Source organism: Eleginops maclovinus, chromosome 8 (assembly GCF_036324505.1).
Source record: "Eleginops maclovinus isolate JMC-PN-2008 ecotype Puerto Natales chromosome 8, JC_Emac_rtc_rv5, whole genome shotgun sequence".
Lineage (NCBI taxonomy): Eukaryota > Metazoa > Chordata > Actinopteri > Perciformes > Eleginopidae > Eleginops > Eleginops maclovinus.
The window spans coordinates 9896732-9923284 of NC_086356.1; the positions used below are offsets into that span (position 1 = coordinate 9896732).

Sequence of the window (26553 nt, forward strand, 5' to 3'; positions counted from 1 at the left end):
TTCCACAACTAAGCATCTACTGTTACTTTAAACATCTTTATTTGCATTTATTCTGCATGAAAGTATATATTTTCCATGTTGGCATATTTAACTGAAGTGAATCATTTTCTTTAAGGAGATCTAGGAGCACTAAAGTGTTTTTCCCTTCCCCGACAGATTATGTTATATGTATTCATTCATGTGCAATTACCACTGTTGCTGCCTAGGGTGTAGTGACCAAGCCCATTAAAGATCATAAATCTTGATTTCCTCACAGGCCTTCACTCCACCGCTCACACGTCATATATTCTCTCATAAGTATCGCGCTTAACTTTGTTTCTGCAGGACGGAGGAACCTCCGACTGATCATGGAGTACCTCCCCTACGGCAGCCTGAGAGATTATCTCATCAAACACAAGGACCGCTTTGATTTCAACAAACTGATGCACTACGCATCGCAGATCTGCAAGGTATTGTTAAGCAGTGCTGTAGACTTTGAAAGACTTTGTAGGCAGCCTTGTCACACACACATTGGTGGTCTCAGATGCAGTCCAATGAAAATATGCTAGTTTATTTTTATATGTTTTCAAATTAGTGATAAGGGAAATATACTTTCCTTTTTGCTTTTGATCACCTGTTTGATCATATTTGTGTTATAAATACCTGTGTGTTATATAAATAAATGTACAGCACAGAGAGTTATAATTATTTTGGGGTTGTTAGCTCATGCTGTATTTCTCTTTGACAAACACAATAGAGTAGGTTTTTGATTACGAGAATTATTAATCATGGCAGGGAGTAAACTGTGACAACATCCTCTCATCAGTGCATATTGTGTACGGGGGTTTGTTGCTATGCTAACACTGAAGGTGTGGTCAGGGAGTGGAAGCAAGGGACGTTGGTCATCAAACAACAACCTGAATAATGAAAATATACATGGAATTCTACAAAAAGTGGATTAAGACAATAAATACCTTAATATAGTAATTATCTATTTATTAAACTATTCTGTCTCAGATGTTGAGCTATCCTCCTGGGAACCGAGGACAAAAAATGTCTTCCAATTTTCTTTTATTTGTGATTTCCTTCCAATTTAAGGTTGAAAAAAAACCATCTTGCAATTTAGACTTTTTTAAATTTAATGAATTTATTTTATTTTACAGTATGTCCACTGTAGAGGATGTAAAGACCGATTTTGTCTGAAAATTAATAGATAAACTATGTAACATATTATGCTTATAGAGTGATATTAATACAAGAATGAATTCACCTTTACTTCAAAAACAAATAAATAATTGATCTGTACATTGCTGTATATTTGGCCACTAAAAAACTAGTTTTGTTTTTGGTGAATGTTGCCAAATCTTCAAAGACTTTGCTGTCAATGTACTGGGAAAATAACTGAATTGGACTCCAGTCTGCACGGGTTGTAGGGTCATATGGACTAGTTTTATGGATGGTCTCCGAACGACCATACTCACAGGAACAACTTTGCATTCCTGAGGCAATTTGTATTTTGTATGGCACCACTTGATATAAAAGAACAACAGTAAAACCACGGAGGGCCACGTCTTTCCTGCTTGTCCCTATCTGTCTCTGTATCTGTGCCGTCATCTGAGCCTCTTTCTTCTTCACCTTCTTCTATCCCAGGTGTGAAGTCATCATCTTTGTTTTATAACATGTATGCATGTGTTTCATTCTGATGTTTTGTTCTTGAGTGTGTCCCTCTCTCAGAGGCGCAATCTATACAATGTTAGATATTAGTTTTCCTCCTTTAAAGTTCATAGGTAAAAACCAGTTCTCCTTCTCTGTGTGATTATGTGCACACTACAGGGCATGGACTACCTTGCCACTAAGCGGTACATCCACAGAGACCTGGCCACGAGGAACATCCTGGTGGAGAGCGAGATGAGGGTGAAGATCGGAGATTTTGGCCTGACCAAGGTGCTGCCGCAGGACAAGGAGTACTACACTGTCAGGGAGCCCGGGGAAAGCCCCATCTTTTGGTGAGGAAGACACACTGCATGTGTTTGATAAAAATATGTTTAGTCTGGGTTGACATTGATGAAGATAAACACTCAAGGAGAATGATCTACAGTTGTCGTACATATTGTTACTCTTGATCAGTAAAGGATATCTACTGTGTGTAAAATGTGTTGCGGTATCTTCCAGGTATGCTCCAGAGTCGCTGACAGAGAGCAAGTTCTCAGTGGGATCAGACGTCTGGAGTTTCGGCGTTGTCCTCTACGAACTCTTCACTTACAGTGACAAGAAATGCAGCCCACCTTCGGTACATATCCTTCTTTTTCCTCTCTTTGAAATTTGGTTTTTAGTTTGACAAACTTATTTTTCCCTTTTCGTCGTCTAACAGTGTTCCTATTCTACCCTTCAACTTAATTGGGCTGTTTTGAGTTTGTACTGATTGAGAAATCAGTTGATTAACACTCATAAGTGTTGTTGAAAACAATAAACACTTTTACTGTGTGGTTCTCACTTGGGAAATTTTACCAAGCTGTTTTAATTAAAGCCAAACATTAACAACACTTTTTATTCTGTTCTAGGTGTTCATGGACAAAATGGGAAATGAAAAGCAGGGCCAGATGATCGTCTACCATCTGATAGAGCTGCTGAAACAGGGGTACAGGTTGCCTGCTCCTGATTATTGTCCAAAGGAGGTCAGTAACTATATACAATTAAGTTGAGCAAACAAGGCTCAGCCATCATAGAGAAAGTAAGTGTTTTATTTAATGTCTGTTCCGGTGTTAATGTCCCTGCTGATGCTTCCTTCAGATTTACACGATTATGACGGAGTGCTGGAGCAGTGAGCCGAGTATGCGCCCTTCTTTCAAGACATTAATCCACAGTGTGGAGAACGTACGAGAGAACAAGGACGGATGAGACGCATTGACGCCTTTAGCTGTCCACTCTGGGGAGTCATTCCTCACCGAGTGTGTTCTATGACGAATGATAGTATCTACTTTCTGAGCAATTAACCCCATTGTTGTGATATATTCAAATTACCTGGTTGAGTATTACACTAGATCTGACTTAAACATCAAATATTAAGACATATGAGTTGCCTTAAAGAAATTCATCATGGGATAAATTATATTTTTCTAAGTAAAGTCAATTATTTTTAAGCCTTGAAATCAGTATTAGTACCAAAAATGTATAAATAAACAACAAGCAGTATTTAATTTGTTAATGCACACACGGGGACCAGATGTGAACATCTCTACAGGTGGTTTGGAGTCACATTCCTGCTGTTACAGATATGTATTGACCATTAATGCTGATTGAGCCTCACTGATAAAAGAGTTTGCATTTGCAGTATTACGAAATCGGTCCCAAAGAAAAATAATAAATGGTGCACAGAAGGGAAGTGGGATCTAAAAACATTTGCGCATACGGCTTAACTTCATAGAGAACTGAACAGACATCTCTGAGATTTGAACTTAATCACCAACCTCTTAATTCATGCTATATGCTATAACAGCAACTGAGATTTCCTTAAGATCTGGGTAGCGGGAAGAGCTGTATCATGGACTAATGTTTTTGAAAGTCTTTGTTTTTGAAACCGGAAATGTTGATGATGTCATAATTTATGGGTTTCTGTCTTTTAAATACAGTATAAGGTTTGCAGTGTTATAAAGATACTTTATCTGCATGTACATACAGTATATTTAGTCATGTTCCCACTCATTTAAAGTGGCTAAGGAGCATGTGCATAAGTTAAATATGTTAAATATGTGTCCTGAGGTGCTTTACATTGTCAGCAACAAATGTATTAGTGTTAAAAATAGAGTGTTATAAAAGTAAAATGTGTTACTGTCTGTTTGAATCCAGTCCCTAAACAGATTGTAATTTGTGGAACAGCATCTGTGTCTTGTTTTGAAAAAAACAATGTTGTTTTTTATGGCAGGCCTTTCACACATGCACAAAATGTCAAAGCACGGACACCCTGTCACATCCGTGAGAATGAGTCATTGTAAACAGCAACGTTTTCTCACTCACAAACGTATCGACGCTCCGCCCCCGGGGCAGTATCACAATCACGCTGGGCTGACTGTTGTTTACGTCAAGACATTGTCAGTTTCTTCAGTTTCTAAATCTTGCCAAGCCGGACGTTCTTTTTTACTTTTCCCACCTCATATGTTTTACTCATAAAGCGTTATTGGGATGTATGTACATTGATGTTTGAACCAAATATTGTTGTTTTGTGAATATGTATTCACAATGTTCATAAGGATGTTAAACCAGATTTAACTGGTGTTTTTACCATTTGTTTCAACTATTATTTTTTTTCCATTGTCAATGACATTAAACCTGGTGCTGTCATCCAATGGGAACATGCAGCTACATTTATTACAAGTGTAGATAAATGTAAATATTCTGAAAAATATATGTGTATTATATTCCAGGTGTGTACATAATTGTATTAAAGGAAACATATTGCAGTACTACGGACATGACCATTGTTTTTCTTTGATCAAAATGTGGCTTATCTCCTTTTTAAATTAAGACGTGGTTTCTACAATTAAACTGAAAATGATGAGGTGTGAGGTTTGTGCATTAGGTTAAATGTTTGTTTCCTCTTCGTCACAAAGGGAAAAGGGAAACAAAGAACTCTACTTTTCAGCAGTAGTCCTGCGGGTGCTAACAGAAAACGATCAGGCAGGCGTAATGTTGTGAACAGATGTCAGCAATAAGTTCACAGCAGCCTAAATGACATAATATGTGATATTGGCCAGTGCTAGTATAAATGCAGGTTAGTCACGCAGTCCGCAGGCGGAAATACGGGTGCTGTTTATTTCTTTGGGTCCAGCAAATAAACAAAGGCTACACTGTACGGCTGAAGATTTAATATCAACACAGTTTATTTTCAGTGATGTTGAAAGGGTGACTTACACAACATGATCATTTTTAACAAAATATCAAACAAGGAAAATATATCATTTAAAATATTAGGCTCACTTTAGCCTATTACAAAGCAGATGTGAACTTTCTCTCCTCTGTCCATTACACCATCTTTATGTCATGACCGGTCTGCTCCCTGAATCAGCACAAGCGTCCGATATCGTTCTTGGTGCAGCCCTGGCTGCAGCACTTCCCAGCCACACCCAGAGAAAAGTTCCTCTTCTTCTTGCTCGCCATGGGCCAGTCCCCGGCGGCTCGGTTCCCGTCTTGCTCACCTAAAACAGTGAATGGCTGAGATTGAGGGGCAAAGTCGCTCAGAAGCGGCTGCTGCCTGTCTCCTCGGGCCGCAAACAGAGCCAGGAGGTCCGCCAAGGAGGAAGAGGAGCTAATAAGGAGCGGAGAAGGACTGTCTGCTGAAAGCTCTGTGCCAGGCTGCCAGTTTGGCTGGTTGTTCCCCTCTGTCACATCACTGAGGGAACTCCACTGGAAGGGATCTGGAGAATGAGAGAGGGTTGATAAATATTGGCAGGAATGAAATATAAAAGATGGAAGAAGATCTCTGTGTTTCATTGATATATTGTCTTTTCTCTAATGCCAGTTTATTTTTATTTATATTTCTTCTTTGAGATGTCTATAGTTTAAAATGGTTTACTTCTTCTTTTTATTTCCCAGTTTGGGATTAATAAAGTAATTGTTATCGTATCTTATTATCTTACTTAAAAACTAATTCACAGGTTAAAATTGTAAGAAAATTGACATTTTGAAGAACTAACGACAAAGGAATTATGGCTATACTCGCTTAAAGGATTGGTCAAATCAACATAAACATGAGCTGACCATGGTGCTGAAATGGAGCTCTATATATCGGAGCAGCCTAACCTGTTGATGTATATTACATTTATTACCATGTGAGTGCTACAAATCAAAGTAGGAAGAAAACATTACAGTTCGTCGCACCCTTTCTTATTCTTCTTCTTAAACATCTTGAGCCGTAATGACGCATCGATGTCTTACATTATAACTATTGTTCCAACACTATACACCTATACTGTATCTTTAAAGAGAAGTTTCAACATGAGGTTTAGGGAATATTTCACAAAAGTCTTTGAAACAGGTCTGTAATCACATTTTTAAACTACTGTTTTAAGATAAACACTTGTCCAATTAGTGAGCACGAATGAAACAGCCGCATGTTGCTCACCTGTGTCCCCGTCTAAGGATCGTTTCCAGCGGGAGCCACCGCAGGTGAAGATGACCGCTCTGATGAACTCTCTCCCGCACAGTTTCACCCCGTAGTCCTTTGGCAGCAGCAGCGTGCTCATCATGTCCGCCTTCACACAGTTGCAGACGCCACCGACACACACCACGGCCAGGGCAAGAGTCAATCTCCAGAGCATTTTCACTTACAACTAACAAGAGCAGGCTGCACAAGACGGTCAAGCAGAGCTCCACCTCAGATCTGATCAGTGTTGCAGATCCTGCCGGCTTCGGTTTGGGGAGTTGTGTAGCAGCCGAATGCTCAAGTTGTACAGGATGCTTCTGTTGGCTGTCTTGTGTTGCAGAGCTTTGGTTTCCCTCTTTTTGTTCTCTCTGGAAACCTCCTCACTGGTTCACTCGTCAACCCCAGCGTTAAACCCCAACCCCTCTCCCTCCCTCCCTCACACACACGTCATTTAGATTGATGACAATGACGTACTTGGGAGTAATTTCTTTATTGTAATAACATTAGTGCAATATTCTTTTGTAGTGTGAGTGTGCTCATTTCTCAAACGGAAGTTGCAGTTATGATTTTTGACGCAAACAAATCAAAGGCATGTTGGATGTCTTGTGCACTTCACTGGGAAGGATTCGATGCGATTCAGGCTTCTTGAACACCATGTCCGTATTCATTGGTTTTGATTATTGGTTGAATTAGAACCATGTCACAAAATATGATTGTAAAAGAGAAAGTCATGGCAATATTTATTTGTATTCGATTACCAAAAATAGTTTCCATGATCCAAACATGATTATGGCAAATACACAACTCATAAATACCTACACCTGTAATATCTGACATGGACTGAATACAGCTGAGATCATAACAATAAAAGTTACAGGTGCAACAATGTGGACTGAAGGTGTGGTTTAAAGCTTCTTCAAATTCCAAACATTCTAGTGATAGTTTGAAGTAATAACAATCTTTATGTCTGCAGTGAGGATTATTCTTTAGAACATTTTGATCACTTTGTAGTTGCTCTGATTCTCCGGTCCTGGCAAATTAATGAATCAACCAAATGTTATTTCTATAGCTCAACATAACACATGTACATAAGGGGCTTTAACATTTTTGACAGCATACATACAACACAACCTGTCCTTAATCGCTGGCACAAAATGGACAAAAAATGGCCACAGCTAACAGCTGTTGTTAGCAAGTGTACCTCTCGGGCATAAAAAACCCAAAAGTTAAGCACCTAACACGAGCAGACAAAGAACTGGTGAACCAAAGCAGGCCTCGCAAATGTTGATACTGCATTTCTGTGTCTCGGGGCCAAAACCCAAACACCAAGAGACTGTTTTGTCGTTTTGCATTAGCCCTGACCTTGATATAGCGGTTAGGTTACAGTGAGTGTGTTTAGAAGTCTTTCTGCCCTCTAGTGGTCAAGAATAACGTAATGTCGCTTTAATTTATGATACAATAAACTAAGCATAAGCACAACATATAAAGATCTTTTCCAAGTGCAAATTGTGTACAACAGACCGAGGCTAAGCTGCTCTTTAGGTGTTTTTAGAATGGAAAATGGACGAAACAAAGGCAACCAAGACCAGCATGCTAACCGACTTTCCCATAATGCAATTTTTACAGGACAAAGAGCTGGGGCAGCTGGTTGAAAATATTTTGGGGAATTGGACAAAATAAACGTGTGAAAACTAAAAAGCATTTCATCTTTGAACAATAATACTAAACATTTGTATGTGTCTTTGAAAGGTTCAATTGGCAGGAGCTTTCCAAAGTTACAGCCTGATTGACTTAACAATCTTTGTTAACATGGTTGAGTATTTATTTTTCAACACTAACTGGCAATATTATTTATGGTTCGATGCTTTAATTGATGCAAATAATAATTTAACAGATGTATTCCATGATATGCCGCATACTCACAGTGTAATACTACCTAAAGTATTGTGTTTGGCTTCAGTATTTGGCAACTCATGCAAAACAACATCATTTTTAATAGTGATTAGTATTGAAACAAATTTGACTCAAGGTCCATGATATAGAATTAGTGCAAACCATAGACTCAATAATGTCAAAGCAGCATAAAGCACAATGGGTGAATGCATCGGCTGGACGGGGATGGTTTGTCTGAAAGATAACCAACACGTCATTTCTCCAGGAAGGAGGCGAGGCTGCTTCTAGCGCGGCGAGCTTTCTCTATGCTTTCGAAAGTCGGAGTCCCGTGAGGTAAGTCCAAGCGGTCATGGTCAGATGTCATGATACTCTCAGCCTCCCCTGAAGAGGATACAGGAAATATAATGTGTGGTGTTGCGGCAAATGGGTGTTAAAACAACAATTTTTAACTACTTTCGGAGCTAATTATCTGCAGGGGAAAATGGAGGATTGGAAATAATTGTATTTCAGTTATAGCTGTATACACATTGTTGACCAACTATTTAATTATATTAACTACAGTATATATTTAGTGTGTCAGAATATTACTTAATTGTTGTTAAAAGTGGTTGTAATGTAATGGATTTTAAGAAGATAAAGGTTTAGTCCTACCTCTCACTCGATAAATAAGAGTCCCATAGGCACTGTCCACCTGGTAGGCCATTATGAAGCCCAGAGGAACGATGGGAGCCAATAGGAAGGGTTTCTTTCTTTTAATGGCACTGAGGCAAAGAGTCAAGACAAAAGAAGAACGTCTTATTATCATCTGCTGTAATTAGGTGAAAAAAGGATCAATAAAAGCCCTCCAATTCTATGATGGCATCACTATTATATTCAATAACATACATTTTAATACAGGAGGCAATTATGTTGGCAGTTTTTGCACCAAATAAATCCTGGGAATATAGAACAAGAGATTTATTTTAAAAAGTACAGCTTTCACATACAACCACGTACAGTTCTCCACTCTAAGCATTATTACTGTAGGCTTGTGTTAGAAACAAAAGAAACATTTTTAATCCTGAACTAAACACCTGGGAGTTGATCCTATGAGCTGTTTTAACTCAAAACTCACCCTACAGTGAGTCCCACTGTAGCCAACGTAAAGAAGGTCCCATAGTATTTGAGAAACTCTCTGGACCAGGCCACCTGCATCGCCATCTGTCTTTCTCTCATCTGGTTCTGCATCACAATCTGACGCTCCATCTGTGCGCACACACACACGCACATGCACACACACACACACACACACACAGACCAAGAGAGAAGACGTCATCAGGAAAAACTGAACTTTGAAACCAAATAAGGACACTGTCCAGTGCCTCTCTATGGAATTTGCGTTATCCCAGATATATAAACAACTACATATTTAAAGAACACAGTTGCCCAAGATATGATTGGGGAAATGTAGAAACAGTATTTTCATTATAAAGTTTGTCCACCAGAGAGCACTGACAACTTTATTTTCAGAAGTAAAATAATCAGAAGTAAAATAATCAGAAGTAAAATAACCCACTTTTGTTAACTAAGAGCAGGATTTAACGGAAAGCACATTTGTTTAAGGTACGTGTTCATATGGAAATGAATATTGGTGTATATAACCGTGGATATATTAAAGCAGCAAGACATTCAAAGCGACACAGACAGGGTCAAAGGGACAGTCTCACAAACAGTGTCCATGCTGATGAGTTTCAGTACGAAGAACCTTTTGTCTGCCGTTTCCTGTTCACACACACACACACACACACACACACACACACACACACACACACACACACACACACACACACACACACACACACACACACACACACACACACACACACACACACACACACACACACACACACACATATGCTATTGAGCTGCCTGAGTGACATGATAATTAAAAAAGCATTTATCCTGATATGAGTGAACGTGTCAAAGATGAGCTTCTGCTTCCACTTAGGGGATGTGACATTAACTCACTGATGACGCATAGAGTAAAAATATGTAATATAAAAGAGCGGATGACAGAAATTACAACATGTCGGACAAGCCACATTTTGATTTCTGACCATCACTTCTGTATGTTTGCATTAATGGCTGAACATTTTTAACAATTTTAAGTGAATGAAAGTTTCTGCTGGCTCGCACATACTGCCCGTACACGTTACACTATAAACACACTCTCACATACCCATCGTTTTATACTCATAAATAAAACTACAATAAAATGCTCGATTTGAGTTGTTGTTTGCGATTTGAGCCACTTAGCGATCTCGGAAGGAACAAGGCAAAACATCGATGCCTAGTAGCTTGAATTGCTTGTAAAGAGTCGTTTGGCACCAGGAAAGTGCTCTAAAAATACCATGTGTTATTATTATTAGTATTAGTGTGGTGACTTAGCTAAAGGGGAAGATAACTTTACATATCCGACTGATAAATTGTTGGCTGTGTACAACGTTTGGGTTTGAAGTGATAAAGAAATGTATAAAATGTATTTTGATTCATTAAAACTCTTCTGTTAGCGTGCTCAATCAAACCACATGCTAACAGCCAGCTATCAAAATAAAATAAACAATGTACTTTGATTCTGAAATTAGGATGAAAGCATATATTTCTTCGGCTCTGGCAGTGCATTTGGCTACACATGTGAACACACTGAGTTGTAATTCTTCTGGATAATTATTTTATGGGATGCTTGCCAATGTTGTCTACATGTGTTGCAATAACGGGTGTTGAATGGAGTGCATTGATAAAATTCTATTGAATGGGCATTAATTGTAGAAAAATTCCCTGCCCTTGGAAGTTTTTCTGGAAATAGATCGGAAGTTGTTCAACCTTTTGCAAGCCTGTCCTTGAGGGAATGCATTTCCTGGTGTGAATGTGTATAATGTGAAGATTGGCTAACTATAAGATATCAGTAGGAGAAGGAAAGGCATGCAACTTGGAAAACAGCGGGATTAAGCCCACCGGATGGAGATGTCACTGTACAGTAAAAGGCACTTGTGCTAATGGATCACACATCACAATCACCACTTTAATTGGAATAGTTTCTTGAGCATGCTGTTAGATTGATATTGGAGAGTTTAATTAACCTTTTTGAACATCAAAAGGCTTGTTTCAGACAAAAAACACTTGAGAAACACTAAATAGGATAATAGTATATCTAGATATAGTGATATGACGCATAATGTATTTAACTAAATAACTATAAAGAACTTCCCTTGTTGTACAAGACAAACATGAAAACTCCCTGCCTGCTCGCGTGCTGCGCTTTTTTTTTTGCACCAAAGCAGTTATCTCCCTTTCAGACACATTAGTTTATTTTACAAATGGTATTCATAAAAGTAGCTGAAATTATTGTGTTTGCCTTGTCAGATTTAATTAAAGTTACAATCAATCAAAGACTAGTTAAAGCACGGAAATTAACAGTTGGTTAACCAATTATTTTTCACTTATGAGAATAAATTGAATGGCTTTTTGTTTTATTAATTCAAGGTTTGATTATTAATTGGACAAAATAAACTATTTGTAGATATCAATTCTTTTTATAGACCAATCATAAATTAATTACGTCTCTAATATTTTTAAAGCACTTTAAATTGCCTTCTTGTTAAAATGTCCTTTATACGTACAACCTTATAAAATAAAATAAAACCTAATTTCTAAAATGTGTTGAATAAAAAATATATATAAAAGGAGTTGCCTTACAACATGAAAAAGTCCCTTTAAAACATACATAAAAGGAAAAAAGAGGAAAGAACCGACTTAGCCGTCATCGAATACAGAGCTGGGAATATGTGTATAAACCTTTTTGCACACCTGAGAATTTTCTCTGTACATTTTGCTACTTTAGAAGCTCCTGAAACTTGGAAAAACATGATCTGTTACTGGAACCAACCTGAAAACAATGCTACCCTCTCCAGGAAGGGAGAGCCTTGAAACTTTTGAGTGTGTCATCCTCAAAATCCACAATGCTTGTTCTGTAATTTTACAGTATGCTGAGCTCAATCATTTTATTGGAAACTCAATGGTGAGAAGAAGTAAAAATAAAAACCACTGCAGCAGCAGCAGGGGACGGTGATGAGTCAAACAATTCATTACGTTAGGGTTTTACGTCAGTTTTTTTTAAATGACCCACTATATTTCTCTGGTGTAACAAATATGTAATGACGGGTTTCTGGTGTCAAGAAACGTCACCTCTCGTAACGTCATCTCTCCTCTCATCTGGGACGCAGAACAGGAAGTAGTTCAGTGATACTGGATGTTTGGTTTTACTAACCTTCCCTGAAACGGCCTACTTCTTGTCAATGGTAGTCACTTGCATCACTGTAGTTCCTGGCTGTAAGTTTGGAAGTCAAATGTGGAATATTCCAATGGAGATGGAGAAAATGTTAAGTTAAGAAGAGGAGAAAAGATCTTAGTGTGTAAAGTATAATCAGTGTTCGGTATTGATACAAAAGCCAACACCTGCTGGTTGTAGCTTTCCAATGGGCTGAAAAGAGATGCGTTCAAGTGTACTGACTGCACTGAAGACTTTGCTAAACAGAATTAAGCTACTAAATGCTTTTATGGCTGCCACTGACAATTATTTTAATTTAGACCTATGTTTTTGTTCAATTAACCCTTTACATGTGAAAATGTGGAAAAATACCCATCATAAGACCATCAAAAGAAGACCTCTTAATACGTTTTGGGGGATTTCTTTTGATGTTATCGTAACAAATGCATGCTGATTCATTAAATATCAGACAAGTCCATCAATACAAAAAAGAAGAAGATTTGTCTCTTTTATATTTGTGATACGTCATTAGTTTTATTAATCTATAAACAGATAAGAAATAATATTGTTTATTGCCAATAACCATTGTATTACTCCCAGCCCTGATGCCAACAAATGCCAGGAAAGGATGAATACAGTATTTGATCTCCACCCTCCACAACCACAGCCTCATTAGCGTTGATGCAGCTGATATGGAATTGAGTTTCAAATATGCGAAAAATCTTCCAGGACATTAAACTAATCTTTAATGAACGCTCCAATCATTAACACCAATCATAAACACTGCCAGCAAAAGCTCTCACCATCCGGAAACTCAACACCCTCTCTGCTGCACCCCACCCATTGCTTTGAATCAAAGCCTCAAACTGCCATTACGTGTCTGCTACATCTGCTACTTCACCACAACCACAGTGACCAACAGAAACACACATATCTAAACAAGCAAACATCTACGTTCAGTTCCAACCTCACAGATGTAAGCACAAATGTGCTTATTCAATATCTGGTAACAATCACAGATTTTGGATGTTAGCTATTCTGACAGCATGAAATAAGGTATCATTTGAAGGTTTCTGACAGTAGCTCAGATATAATCGGTGATTATTGGTAGCAATAACAAAATGCTAAGTGTTAAGTCCTGTCCAAATAATAGCTATTCGTTTTGAATTAAAGGGAAAAATTATTAAAAATCCACCGTCAGCTTCCAGTAACAATTGTGGCAATGGACATATTTCAGATGATGCCAGTCAAGTATTGCGATACCATTTCCAACAAGCTCTCCAAAAATACTTCTGGGACTTTAACTTCTTAACGTGGACATGTCTAAACTCATACATTTCACAACATTAGAAAGACGCACAGTACCTTTACCTACGCGTGTGCTTTAAGAACAGACACTTTGTCTCTTGGTGGAAAGAAACATCACGAAGGATGACCAATACCGTGAAATAGGACAAGCAGCGAAGGAGACAGGGACTGTAAAAGGAGTGAAGAAAAAGTAACAGAAAGAAATGAGGCTCACTGGATTCATTCTGAAGCTGACAAGGTGAGATCGGAAGTGAAACGTAAGCGGGAAATCTACTGACATTTCCAAAAGGCTTCACTCACACGCAGGGCAAGTCGCTGCTTGAAGAGCTGATGCACACTAATCATTACCGGTTACACAGATGCTAATTAAAAATACACAGCTAATGTGTAAGTGTTTAGAATTGGGGTATTTATAAACGGTTCCCAGATGTGTTTCAACAGGTACACTAGTTTGAAGATGAAGCAGCAACACATGAGGACTTTCTTATTGGAATGCTTTTTTGGATATGTTCGTGATTTTAACAATATGTTTCGACCTCGCTGCTAAAGCTGTTTGAACATCTCTCATGATGTCTTTTCAAATTGCAGGTCACAAAATCCTGTAGTGGACAAAAATAGAGTTTAATTGTAATTCATGTCTTACCTCAGGGAAACAGCGAATACTCAATGAATATTTCCTTTATTCAGGTCTATTGCTTTAATCTGATCTTTAACTAAGATCAGATAATAGCAATTCTGTTTTTGCCACTAGTGCTCCTGTACGAACTGATTGTATAATAATTAATAAGCAACAAAGCACTTAATTAATGGCAGAAGTGGCTTTTAAAGCTTTGGGAAATACTGCATTGTGTATAGTGTTATATATCTGTCATTAGGATTTATCTTTATTTTTAATGAACCTGTAGTCCATTGTAGTACTTCATGAAAACTAATTGATATTCAATGAGTGTACATTCTGTAAAGTACTTATTATTTATAGATCATTTCTTTTTTTGAAAAAGATGTAAAAAAAAAAGAATGCTACTGTCCATTATTAGAGTCTGCATTAACTAAAGGAGGTGACCAAGGTCTTAGTAAAACATTTTTTTAAAAACAAAATCAAAAACCTTGCAGGGAGGTCTTACCTCTTACATACTTCACAATAAAAGCCTCTCAAAAGCAGTAACCGTTAATGATAAAAACAACCTTATTATTAGCAGCCAAGAACGCTCTTTAAATATGAAATGAACAATAATCGTTATTGACGTCATTTCACAGCTGTCAATCATCCTCAGGAAATGTGTCATAAAAAAAACCCCATATCCACTAAATGATCAATGTTAAAGATGGGCACCATGATTTAACGACAAAGCCCGATGACTTTGACCTAAGAGGCCACAAGGAAAGAGCGTGCAAAGGAACAATTAGCTTTGAATAATTTGACTTGAAAACACTGTCAAGCAATCATTTTGACATCTTAATGCAGGGGGAGGCAACAACATGCTTCCCAGTTATTCAGAAATTGCCAGGAGCAATCTTATTCATTAAAGTTGGAGATAAAAGACACAATTTCACATTACAGACAGAATGACATTAGTGACTGTTTAACATTTTTGTTCTTTTTGTTCGGCCAAGATGTGAACAGTTAAATGCATCAATCCAATGTTTTGAAAAAGTAGAAAGTTCTTATTGATACATTTATTAGTGGGAATTATTAATACAAAACTATTTCTAGAAAGTTAAGTAAATGAAAGAATGTATATGTACTTCATCAATGCTTAAACATGTACAGTATATAATATGTATTTGGAAATAACCTTCATTACCAAAGGAGGGAGCTCTGATACTTGGTTGCCAAACCTTTGCCATAACCAAATCATATTTTCATTATTATTAAGCATCCTCTACCACATGTACACCTACGAGAGCAGAGGGGGAAATTACAGGACAGTAAACAACAAAGCTTTTGGGATTACGTTGGATAATGTCATTGGTGTTATGACACTCACACATCCCACCTGCTGCTCAGCAGCTTACAGGCATGAATAAATCACAACAAATTGGCCACAAAAAGGAGAAGAAAAAAACAATACTTTGTTTAAATGAAACAATGAGTGCAATAAAACCTGTGGTCCCTAAATAGAAACGCTAAAACTTGAACTGAAGCTTGTACTATTGGCTTTGACAATGTGTGAATCCAGAGAGAAAGACAAAACGCCATGCTGAAAGACAGATGGATAAGATAGACTGATGTGATCGCCAGATAAATAGTCTGTGTCTGTTTTCTGGAAAAAATACCAGAATTCTTGTATATGTGGGCTGGTAGAAAATTACCCTGGAACATTACATTGCACCATATTTTCTGTGTAGTAATTACATTAAACAGACGTTATACTGGTTTTAATGTTTGTTGTGTAGTTATTATTACATTACAAAATATTACTGAAGAATTCATGTTTGCTGGGTTGTAATGACAACAAGAATGATATTATCAGGAAAATGCACATTATAAGTAAAGAAACGATTACATTTCAATCTTAAAGCTTGATTTGACACTGGGACACTTTCCAAAACAGGGTCCCTGGATCAAGTGATGAAGCAGGAAGCAAATGCAGGTCATAATTGGGTCAGATCATTTTGTGCTTTATTCGTGTGCTACAATTCCCCAGATTACTACAGAAAATGAAACTTCATGAACAGTGAACCTAGGGCCTTTGGGGCTTTGTATGGAGTGTATTGCTTTGATCAGTTAATCCAGCGTCATTGGTAAAACATGTGAATGTAAAGTAGTTCAACACTCACTCCCATGTCCCACCTGACACAGGTACCACTTGTTTGCAGGTGCATGAAGTAAACGATGAGTGCATAGCAAATCTTCATTTTAAAAGCATGTGAGCTGCTGTAACTTTACTCACCTGCAGCCGTGCATTGTGGAGCATAAATTCTTGCTGCTTTTTAAAGTTTGCATCCATGGATTTAGACAGAAGAAACCCCATGGTAGCGCTGTAACTGCTGGCCTAAAAAAAAAAAGAGATAGTCAAAACTATGCTGCAGCAAAACGTTACCAAACTAACAGGCACAACTTCTATTAGGGGTACAAACCAAAGTTAAAACTGCATTTACTTTAACCTGTTAGTTAATGGCACTGTCATGGTTTCACTTCCCTGTAGCTTAATTTAGAGCTGTCAGCTAAACTCAGTAACGACGCTAGCTCACTTGTCCTTCAGTTCACCGTTTCTTTCTAATAACTTGATGCTAGTGACATGTACGTGTTGCTAATGCTAGGTGCTAGCATTGCTTTAAGTTCGCAGAGGACTTGACGTTTGTTTCTGTGATGTTTGGGATCTCTTGTTAATTAATTTGGAAAACGTGATGAGCTAATATTAAAACATAAAGTAGCTTCCCATGCGTCACCCTATATTATTAACCTTGACTGGTATCGCTATCTAGGTTCACTCAAAGTGACAGTTTTACATACCTAATGTACTTCGAAGACAGTAATGGCACTCACAAAAACAGGAGTAAGGAGAAATTCAAAGGAATAACTCAATGAAAACAAAACGTGTGAAGCATGCACTCAAAAACTGCTAACTTCCAGAAAACCTATTAAATAAATTACTACACGAAACAAACATGGTACTTCCGGTAAGCTTCCAAAGTAAAACTAAAAGCAAAACAGCACGTTCTACGGTTCTACCATAAACAACGATGATGCTTCCCAAATGACAAAACATTATTCTAACAGTACACTCTCAAATTAAGTCATTATAAAATCTAAAATCATGGTGATTTTTGATTCAGAGGAATTCATTCAAACACATGTTGAAGAGCTTCTGCTATGAATACATGAACAATAACGTTGCAGTGCAATTGTCACACTGCTTATTTGTGTCTCATATGTTCAGCGCTTGTTAAAGGCACTTTACAGTCCGTGGTCGAAGGCTAGTTGCACATAAACAATAGAATGGCGCCCTCTCTTGGTGTTTGTGGGGGTGAATCTTGTCTAAATGTAGACGTTTTTGTCAGTCGGTGCACCAAACAAAAGATAATACTGTAAGAGCCATTTTAACGAGAGTTCATATTTGGGTTTATACATTTGGACTATGCACAACCAGGGCCCTATTAGGTGGGAGGATACTACAATAACGTTGAGGGAACAAAGTAGAAGTGACAATCTTCATACTGCACTGAACCATATCAAACCAAGCTATACTTTTTCATCAATGCTTTACAAAAAGCATGGGGGACTCCTGCCAAACTTCCAGTTTGATGGACATATAACACCTGATATTAATTCTCCCTGTGTGCTTTACTCAACACAAACAAATATTGAATGTTTTAACGTTTTGCCTTTTGTGTCCCTTTGCTGTAACATTGTAGATGTCCCTGCTATAGGGTGAATAAAGGACTACTGGTGCTGATTTTGATTACTGAGTCCATCAAGTATTTTCACCTTTTCTACAGTTTATTTAGGTCAGAGTTGCATATGTATTTAAATTGAAATGTGACCGTAGGGCCATACTACAAGTATATACTCTAAAGGTAACAATAATGGTGAGCCAACAAAGCAAACTAATGCATAATGGTTTGTTCAACTACACTTCTCTTTGACTTTTGCTCTGAGTATTTTTATATATCCTGGTTACACCCTTACAGTACACCCATACATTGGTAGGTCATACTGAATGCTTTAGCAATGTTATTACCTTATAAGACATTAACCAATGTTAGTTATCATAGGGGAATGAACACAAATGTACACAAGATCTGTATCACAAACCCTTCCTGCAAGAAAAATACAGTGGTATTTTACGAGTGATATAATGTAGGTAGTAAAGTCCAACACTATTTAGGGTTGTCCAAGGGGTTTCTAAGAGGGTAGTAAATGGAAAACATTGATAAGTTTAATTACCCACTATCCTGATGTAACAAATAATTTTCAAAGTGTTCTGCTACTTCAAACTTCTACTCCACCATATTTCAGAGGGAAAAATAATACTCTACTTGTATTCTAAATTAAATCCATTTAACAGCAATAGTTATTTATTTATTTGCAGAACATAGTGATTTTGTTTTTATTAAAATGCCCAGCCGGCTTTGAAGTAAATAAAAGTTGCTTCATCTCAACCAGACACAACATAATTAATGGTATACCATTAATAAAATATTTTACAATGTCATTCAGATCGGGACATTTTGCTGCATAATGAGTATTTTTACGTTTGGGGCTTTAAGTATTTTGATGATAACACTTTCGAATGTATGTACCTCGATGCTGTTTACAGGTCTAGCACACATCTTCCAATACATATACGGCTGAAGCTTACTTATGTCCCTATTGTATGCCTTTTAAGGTAAAGCCAGTGTAAGATAATATTGTCCTTACAGTAAACATAGTGGTGTACTTCCGTGTTCATTGTATCGACTTGTTTTCTCGTCGAGGTCCGTGAATTGTGGATGTAAACGTTTTTATCAGATGTTTAAAAGCCTGTTGTTCACAACATTGGGCCGAAACTAAGTTATAGCAAGCTTAAATTAATTTCCTGTTTTCACAATTTCGAATGAAAAATGCGGTGGGTGTGTTTTCGAGAGGTGGGATTTCCCTCTTGCCTTCATATGAGCAGCAGCATCAGTGCAGACACGGATCAGCGTAAAGGCAGAAGGGAGCGCTTAGGATACCACCAGCATTATCAGACATCCTGCAGGTAAGAAAATATTATTGACCTACAGCTACAACAGATAAACAGTAGTCGGGGGTTGCAGAACTTCATTATTATTATTATTATTATTATTATTATTATTATTATTATTATTATTATTATTATTATTATTATTATTATTATTATTGTTGTTGTTGTTGTTTTTATCATTATCATTAATCATATTATTTTTTATTAGTTTATGCAGTATACTTTTAGAGCTTATAATATGTGTACGCAGTTCTCCTGGTTTCCAATATTATTTTTGACATTTAACACCATTTTGCCTAGCTTTGTAGCTTAAACACCAATACAGTTAACTGTTGCAGGCTAAATATGTAACACACCTACTTTTAATTTACTTTTTTTAAATGATGCATTCTGTGAACCTAACAGCTGACAGAGCTCAATAATCATTGCAAGCTCTCCCACATTCAAATTCATAGGTTAAGACACCGTAGTCATTTATGTATTGAACCCTTTGGCTAAATATTTTTCAATGAAGCATGAATTGCCAACATTTTCACGTCTGTTTCTAAAAACAAAGTGTGCGCGCGCGTGTGTGTCACAGCATCCAACAGCGTCTTTCTTGTAGCCTAATTGTGTTTCCCTACAATGACTCATCCAACAGGGAAGTAACTGGATTTTCAAAACTGAGTCATGCTGAGATTAGGAATAAAATGTATGTGACCAACATGTGATGGTGTGTGTGTGTGTGTGTGTGTGTGTGTGTGTGTGTGTGTGTGTGTGTGTGTGTGTGTGTGTGTGTGTGTGTGTGTGTGTGTGTGTGTGTGTGTGTGTGTGTGTGTGTGTGTGTGTGTTTACAGAGTCATTGATAGATCACATGGCCTTCTCCAGTAAAATGACTCAGCTTTTTCAGTAAAACAGATGCCTAAATATTCCATCATCTGTAAAACCCCCTTTTTTTTCTTCCTTAGGACTCAATGGATTGGGCCGTTATTTTGGTTCTGCATGTCATGTTTCAACCTTCCCTCTCAGGTGTGTAGTAAAAAGTGTATGAATAAACAAGAGCACACACAGGATGAAATAGCATTTACATTAAACAGTTCAAGTCAATGTTGTATATTGCTTCAGCGCTGTTTAACTGATTGAGGAAGTCTGACTTTATTATGTATTATTTCCTTGCAGTGTTGTTCACTGTTGAGGCAGAGCGAACCATGTACGAGTCAAAGTTTGGAGAAGATGTTGTGATGGGCTGCAGGTTTCAGCCTAAACTATCAAACCATCAGGCTGCCCTGCAGGTGATGTGGCAGTGGTTCACCTCCACCTTGATTCGTGAAGTGTACCATTTGGATGACTGGAAACAGAACGTTGCAACCCAGGATCCTGATTACCTTGGACGGGTGGTGCTTCTCACTGAGGAGCTGCATAAAGGCTGGGCCAAACTAAAGGTGAATAATGGGAGTGACTTTCTAGATACATAATAGAATCTGGGCAGGCAAGGTTATTTCGAGTTAAATTTCCACTGAATAAGGCAATTCCTATTGGGAATTATTGATGTGAGGCTCAAATTCCCAGACAGGTCAGATAATCCCTGCTTATATATCCCTGTCAAGAAGGCACAGATGATACCTTGTATTATAAAAAGAGAAAGGGGAATTTTGCAAAAGATTTTGGTTCATTGGAAGCTTTAGTTCACGAGGGAATAGTGTGTTTCATGGACATAAACACATCTATTCTTTCTCATCTTGTCCCTTTTCAGATCTCCAGACTCAGGATCAATGACTCTGGGACATACCAGTGTTTGGTGCAAACAGGAGAAGGAGCTGATTATAAAACAACAACTTTGTCCGTTGTTGGTAAGTCTGACAGTTTTGCTTTTTTCATTGCAAAATCGTAATGGGCTTTGTTCTGGGAAGAGTCATGCTTGTTGGGAATTTCCTGGGGGTCATTTCTGAGCACAGTGCAACTCACTGAAAATGGAACTCAGCAGAACATTACTCAATTCTGTAGAGAATGATTTTGGCTCAATTTCTTTTGACAAGATCTTTCCCTTATCATGTAATCCTTTTTGATCACACTGTTAAGACTATGTCCTTTCTATCTGATTCTTCCCTAGCACCTTATAAATCAGTGACTAAACACATTGAGAAGGCTGCAGGGGGGGATGACATGCTGCTTACTTGTCTGTCTGAGGGATACCCGGAGTCTCCTGTTATGTGGCAAAATGGACAACATCAGACACTCAGTTCGAATACCACCTCCGTGACAACTCCAGAGCAACTTGTCCAAGTCACCAGTCGGATACGTGTTAGATCATCGGCCAAAGACAGCTACAAGTGTATCTTTACAAAAGATGGCTCCTCCGCAACATTTCAAATTCCAGGTACATTTTTGTTTCCTGTTAAATGGTTTCCTATCACACAGGACTTTATGAACTGGATGGAGAGAATATGAAAGCACACAGGATTTTTATAGGATGACTCAGCAAAGTGATCTTCCTGGCATGTTTCCTCCCTCATTTCCTGTCAGCTGGTCTGCCGCCAAACACTTTTCACAAAAAGATAAAGAATCAAATGAGAAGCAAGCAAACGGATAATGTGTACAATTGTTGGATTTAACTAAGTATATTGACTCAACTCCACTCCAAGTCTTGAATATTCTCATCTAAAAACAGAAAGTATAATATCGTCATGTGTGTACCTATCGTCGCCTACTGCTGTTTCCTGTTGTGTTCAGTCTCTGTTGATCTAGTTGTTGACACATCAGATGTGATGGCAAAAGAAATTGTTTCCCCTGCATTTCCACGGAAGATGTGGATGTCTGGGTTCGAGAATCGATTCAGATTTATTGTAGGAGTTTTGTTACAAAAGCTGTGTGGAATTTAGTAGCTTGTCTGTGCATGTGTTCCCATGCTTCTGTCTATATGTGGGCAACTGTTTATTGCCTCTTTTTAATGCTTGAACTTGATCAACTAAAAATAAGAATATGTGTATAAGGGGTTTTTCTTATTGCTAAAATAAAGAAAAAAGGTCAGTGAATATACCTACACAAAGATGAAGAGAAATAGGAGATCAGGCCAAATCATCACAAAATGAGTATGAAAGCATAAGTATCTCTAATTGCTGCAAATTCTTTCGACATTGTTTTCCACAAAGAGGAAGTGTGCAAATCTTTTTCTTCTTTGGTATATTTGGTTATTTCCATGGTGGTCAAACATTTTGTAATCGTGGGAATAACAATCAAATATAAACACTTGCCACGGCACTGCTGAATTTGAAGTTTTTTTCCCTGCAATTAACCCTCACCATTCTTCACTCTTGCACAGATGAAATACCTGTTCCTCAGAAGAGGAATGACGCTCTCATCGTCGTTCTGAGCATAGGTGTGATAATAGTTGCCCTTATCATTGCAATGCTCTTCTACCGACGACAAAAAGGTAAAGCAGTCCCTCATTACCGTTACAAAGGGACATCCTTAGAGGGTTAGATTTGTGAGCTGAAAGAATATCTGCTGGGCAGAGGGTGGAAATTCAAGTTTGTGTATTCTTTATTATTTCCTTATTCAAAGTAAACACACTGGTTTATTTTTCCCTGTTACAACCCATTACATATATCACAAAATACTGCAATGACTTAAGACAGACAACATTTCAACGTTAAAGTCAAACTTTATTGTGAAGCCAAAAAAGATGTCTTTAATCTCACCTCAAACTACTTGCAGTATTGCCAAAATCAACGGTCAGCATTCATAGTTTATAATTACTAGGTCAAATTTCAAGGGACTTTTAAACTACTGCCAGTAAACAACAATGTCATTGATAACTGGGAAGACAGCACAAACTGTCATAAACGCTGAGTCAGTTTCATTTTTGGCACTGAGAAGAGGAAGTATTGTGAAACCTGATAGCTCTTAGATATTAGCTTCAGCTTGGTTACCTTCACCTAGAGGGAATTTTGCCAGCTGTTGGTCATGCATGTATTCTGTCACATGACTATTAACTTTGGAAACACCCATGTTGGTGTTAATTGAGTTACAGGGGAATTTGAGGTCATTTGATAATGTGTGGGTGGTTTTTCAGTCAGGCATGTTTGTAGTATTCCCCCAACCAAACACACACATCATTTACATAATGGACTTATTACACATTTCTATATTCATATGAATGTGTAACATGATAAGAACAGACACTTCAGCCTAGGGTCCAAAAAGGTAAAACAGATTTGATGCTATACAACTAAATATTAAGTTAAGGGTTTTTCATCGAGGATTTTTAAACACAGATATATTATATGTACATATCTACTAAGCTGCATTATTGAAACTACCTTCATACAGTCAGTTAATACATTCATACACACCGGTTGGAGCAATACATTAAATGATATGTTCTTCTTCACAGGTTTTAGATTTCATTGCACAAGGAACCTTTCGGTCGACGGTCAAGGCAAATCTGATTCTGTTGCTGCCTGTGAGTATGAACAGAGCTGAACAAGTTACCAAGTTGCCTTTCCTAGTCATTTAATCATTTTGACCTACCCTAATCCCACCAAACAAGCGAGCAAACATAAACTGTGCTTTAACAAGAACAGCTCAAACTCAAAGCACTTCTCATAAGTGAAACACACTTAAAGTTATTAAATAAGAAATAGTAAAAGTTGTGAAATGCTCAGTGACTGAAACACAGCTATTCCATAAATGAAAAGAGTAAACAGTGTGTGAAAGCGAATTTTATTACATGGAACAACAATATCATGATTGAAGAAAGTTCTGCTTTCATAAGTTGTACATTAGGAATTGTTTTTTGAGATGCATTTTAATTTGCATTAAGGTGAATTTGAGTGGATTTACACCACAATTGTTGTAGTCCTGCAGAGTGACTTGAAGCAATGATGAATGAATTAACTATTTAATGGATATCGCACTCATCTGAATTAGTGTTTCTAACAATGCTGTTCCTTACCATCAGGTATAGCAAAAAATAAAGACAACGAGGAAGAGATAACTATTTTTAATGAAGGTAAGGGGCTCTCGTGTTTCCCTATTTAGTACAAGAATGAACAAAAACAATTGAAGTTTTGTTCACACTTTTTGCCTTACTTGCAAATGATATTGATATGATCATGATCAGGTCTGTTTCGTTGGCTGTAGGGTGCATGGAGGAAAATCTGGGGGCATTTCTGAAAAACCATTATTCCAACTTCTCGCTCAGCACCGAGATGACACACCACTGCGAAGCTTTCGCGGTGGAGGAGCTGCCTCACAGGCTGCAAAACAAGTGAGTCACAAACACATCTTTCCATTCATCACAGAGGATCCTGCCACACTTCTATGATCTTATTTTCAGTAACACAATTACATTTTCTTTTTATTTCAAAACATAAAAAAAAACGTTTAGTGACCCCCTATTCTTTTTAACTTCAAGCTAGCTAACTTGCAAGGGCAGTTTATACTCTGACAGAGCAGGCTTAGATAAAAACAGATGGTTCAAGACGCTAAATTACAATAAATTTCACCTTTTGGGACTGCCATGATAGTGGCTAATTGCATACATTTCTGAGTCACCAAAGTGGAAGTCCCTGTTGAGGAAATCCAAAATGAGCTTAATGAACATATATAGTAAATGTTTGTTGTTGACGCTAATGTTAAGGATCTCTTGTTTCTTTCAGTGAGGGCAAGTCTGTGAGTCTTCAAGCTTTACTACCAAAAGCTGGAGAAGTAGTTTTCCTCGAGGGATCCCCAGGAAGCGGGAAGACAACTGTAGCCCACATCCTGGTTTCTTCTTGGACTGAGGGTCCGACACATGCCCTCTCTAAACGTGTCAATCTCAGCACTGTTCGATTTCTTTTTACAATTGACTGCAACAGAGTGAAGGGCGACTTCTTTCAGGAAATAAAGATGCAACTTTCTCTCTTGGAAAAGACAGAGGATGAGTTGAGGACTTTGTTAACCAGTGAGGCTCTGCTGGTGTTGGATGGGTACCGAGAAGGGAACCATTTTTTTGACGAGTCCTTGAGGAAGTTTGTAATGGAAAGAGAAGGATGCAGGGTGCTGGTCATGTCCTGCCCAAGACACTGTCCAATACTCAATGACACAGTTGTGACAGGACGTACACTGCAGATCCAAAACAAAGTATGACCTTCTAGGGCACAGACGTTTGAGCGAAGACACAGACATAATGTACTTTTTGTATAAATATTTGTATAATGTTACTAGTTTTATGAATGCATGGTTGGATTTTTTACAAGCCCTGATATGCTGCAAAAAATGTTGAATTCAATTTATGTAGGGATACGCAATAAATGCTTTTGCATTATCAACATTTGTTTTTTTAATTACACAAGGCACAATTCATGTAAGCTCTGTGAGTGCTTTTCTTCGAAAATCCTCAACGTAGTTTCAGCCACATCACCCAACTCTCTGTTACTGTTCTGAAACTTAGTAAGTGATTCCGGTGGTTTCTGTTTCTGTTATTTGTCAATCTGCAACAAAAAGAAAAGTTATTATTAGGGTCATTGCTCGACTGTAAGCAAAGCGGAAACAGTTTCTATTTTCTGTATGTGAAAAGGGAAGCAACTTTAACAGGATTTACTGGCAAGAGTGCTCAATGATTCCAGTAACTTTGGATTTTTAGAAAGGTTTTTCTTTCATTGCTGTATGCTCTCCAGTAAATGGATCATCTCGCCTCATTTCAACACTGTTGATTAATTGCGCTTTTCGTTCAGTCAGCCTGTTGTCATAAGGTATTAAGCAAGAGTGACTCATTTTTTTACTCACCCTTATTCTATTGCCCTGGTTATCCCCCAAAACTACATTAATAATTATTCATCATTGTGTTTCCTGTCAACGTACTTCTGTACAAGGTTTAAGTTACCTCATTAATCGACAAGGGCAAACCGCTAAAGACTTACTATGTGGCAGAATGGATATTTCTTGTGTTTGAGTGTATGTTGCTGGTCTCAGATAAAATGCTTAGCAGAGGATAATGAGGCTAAAAAAATGAACAGTCCATGACCGAATGAAATACGCCCTTGCTGAAGATTAAGGTTATGTCCACACTGATTTGATTTTTACATAACCACATAAACAGGTGCAGGCATCAAGCGGCAAATCCCAAAGCAATGAAGCCTATGCAGAAGTGCCAAAAACTGCAGTTCCTCGAGTGTCCAATTTTGTCTGCAAAAGGGAGCTATCTTTATAGATAAATGCCCAACTTTGCAACAGAAATGAACAGTTAAAGTTTACAGCCTGGTTCTGGGATTCATTTTTTTTTACAAAACACATAAACA

General features: G+C 37.7%; 4 protein-coding genes across 4 annotated transcripts in view; 2 read left to right on the plus strand and 2 right to left on the minus strand.

The window, feature by feature from the left end:
- jak2a (Janus kinase 2a) overlaps window positions 1–4439 on the plus strand; it is a 23212-nt gene extending 18773 nt beyond the window's left edge. The window contains exons 20-24 of the mRNA XM_063888992.1: window positions 325–449; window positions 1813–1985; window positions 2152–2269; window positions 2541–2654; window positions 2770–4439. Coding sequence (XP_063745062.1) covers window positions 325–449; window positions 1813–1985; window positions 2152–2269; window positions 2541–2654; window positions 2770–2877 — 638 coding nt within the window. The 3' untranslated portion in view covers window positions 2878–4439. The remainder of the gene's footprint in view (window positions 1–324; window positions 450–1812; window positions 1986–2151; window positions 2270–2540; window positions 2655–2769) is intronic.
- A 443-nt stretch (window positions 4440–4882) lies between these two features.
- Window positions 4883–6511, minus strand: rln1 (relaxin 1). Its single transcript, XM_063888995.1, has 2 exons — window positions 6098–6511; window positions 4883–5390 (listed from the first exon to the last, which is right to left on the minus strand). The coding sequence occupies exons 1-2, from the start codon at window positions 6291–6293 to the stop codon at window positions 5038–5040; spliced, it is 549 nt and encodes a 182-aa protein (XP_063745065.1). The 5' UTR covers window positions 6294–6511; the 3' UTR covers window positions 4883–5037.
- A 78-nt stretch (window positions 6512–6589) lies between these two features.
- Window positions 6590–17251, minus strand: plgrkt (plasminogen receptor, C-terminal lysine transmembrane protein). Its single transcript, XM_063890103.1, has 5 exons — window positions 17083–17251; window positions 16520–16621; window positions 9126–9256; window positions 8663–8772; window positions 6590–8392 (listed from the first exon to the last, which is right to left on the minus strand). Exons 2-5 carry the CDS (start codon window positions 16598–16600, stop codon window positions 8265–8267), a joined length of 450 nt encoding a protein of 149 aa, XP_063746173.1. The 5' UTR covers window positions 16601–16621; window positions 17083–17251; the 3' UTR covers window positions 6590–8264.
- A 1972-nt stretch (window positions 17252–19223) lies between these two features.
- Window positions 19224–25584, plus strand: LOC134868823 (programmed cell death 1 ligand 1-like). The gene is made up of 10 exons (XM_063890135.1): window positions 19224–19309; window positions 20242–20302; window positions 20453–20715; window positions 21027–21123; window positions 21384–21650; window positions 22593–22703; window positions 23667–23735; window positions 24234–24284; window positions 24416–24542; window positions 24934–25584. The coding sequence occupies exons 2-10, from the start codon at window positions 20248–20250 to the stop codon at window positions 25400–25402; spliced, it is 1509 nt and encodes a 502-aa protein (XP_063746205.1). The 5' UTR covers window positions 19224–19309; window positions 20242–20247; the 3' UTR covers window positions 25403–25584.
- The last annotated feature ends 969 nt before the right edge of the window (window positions 25585–26553 follow it).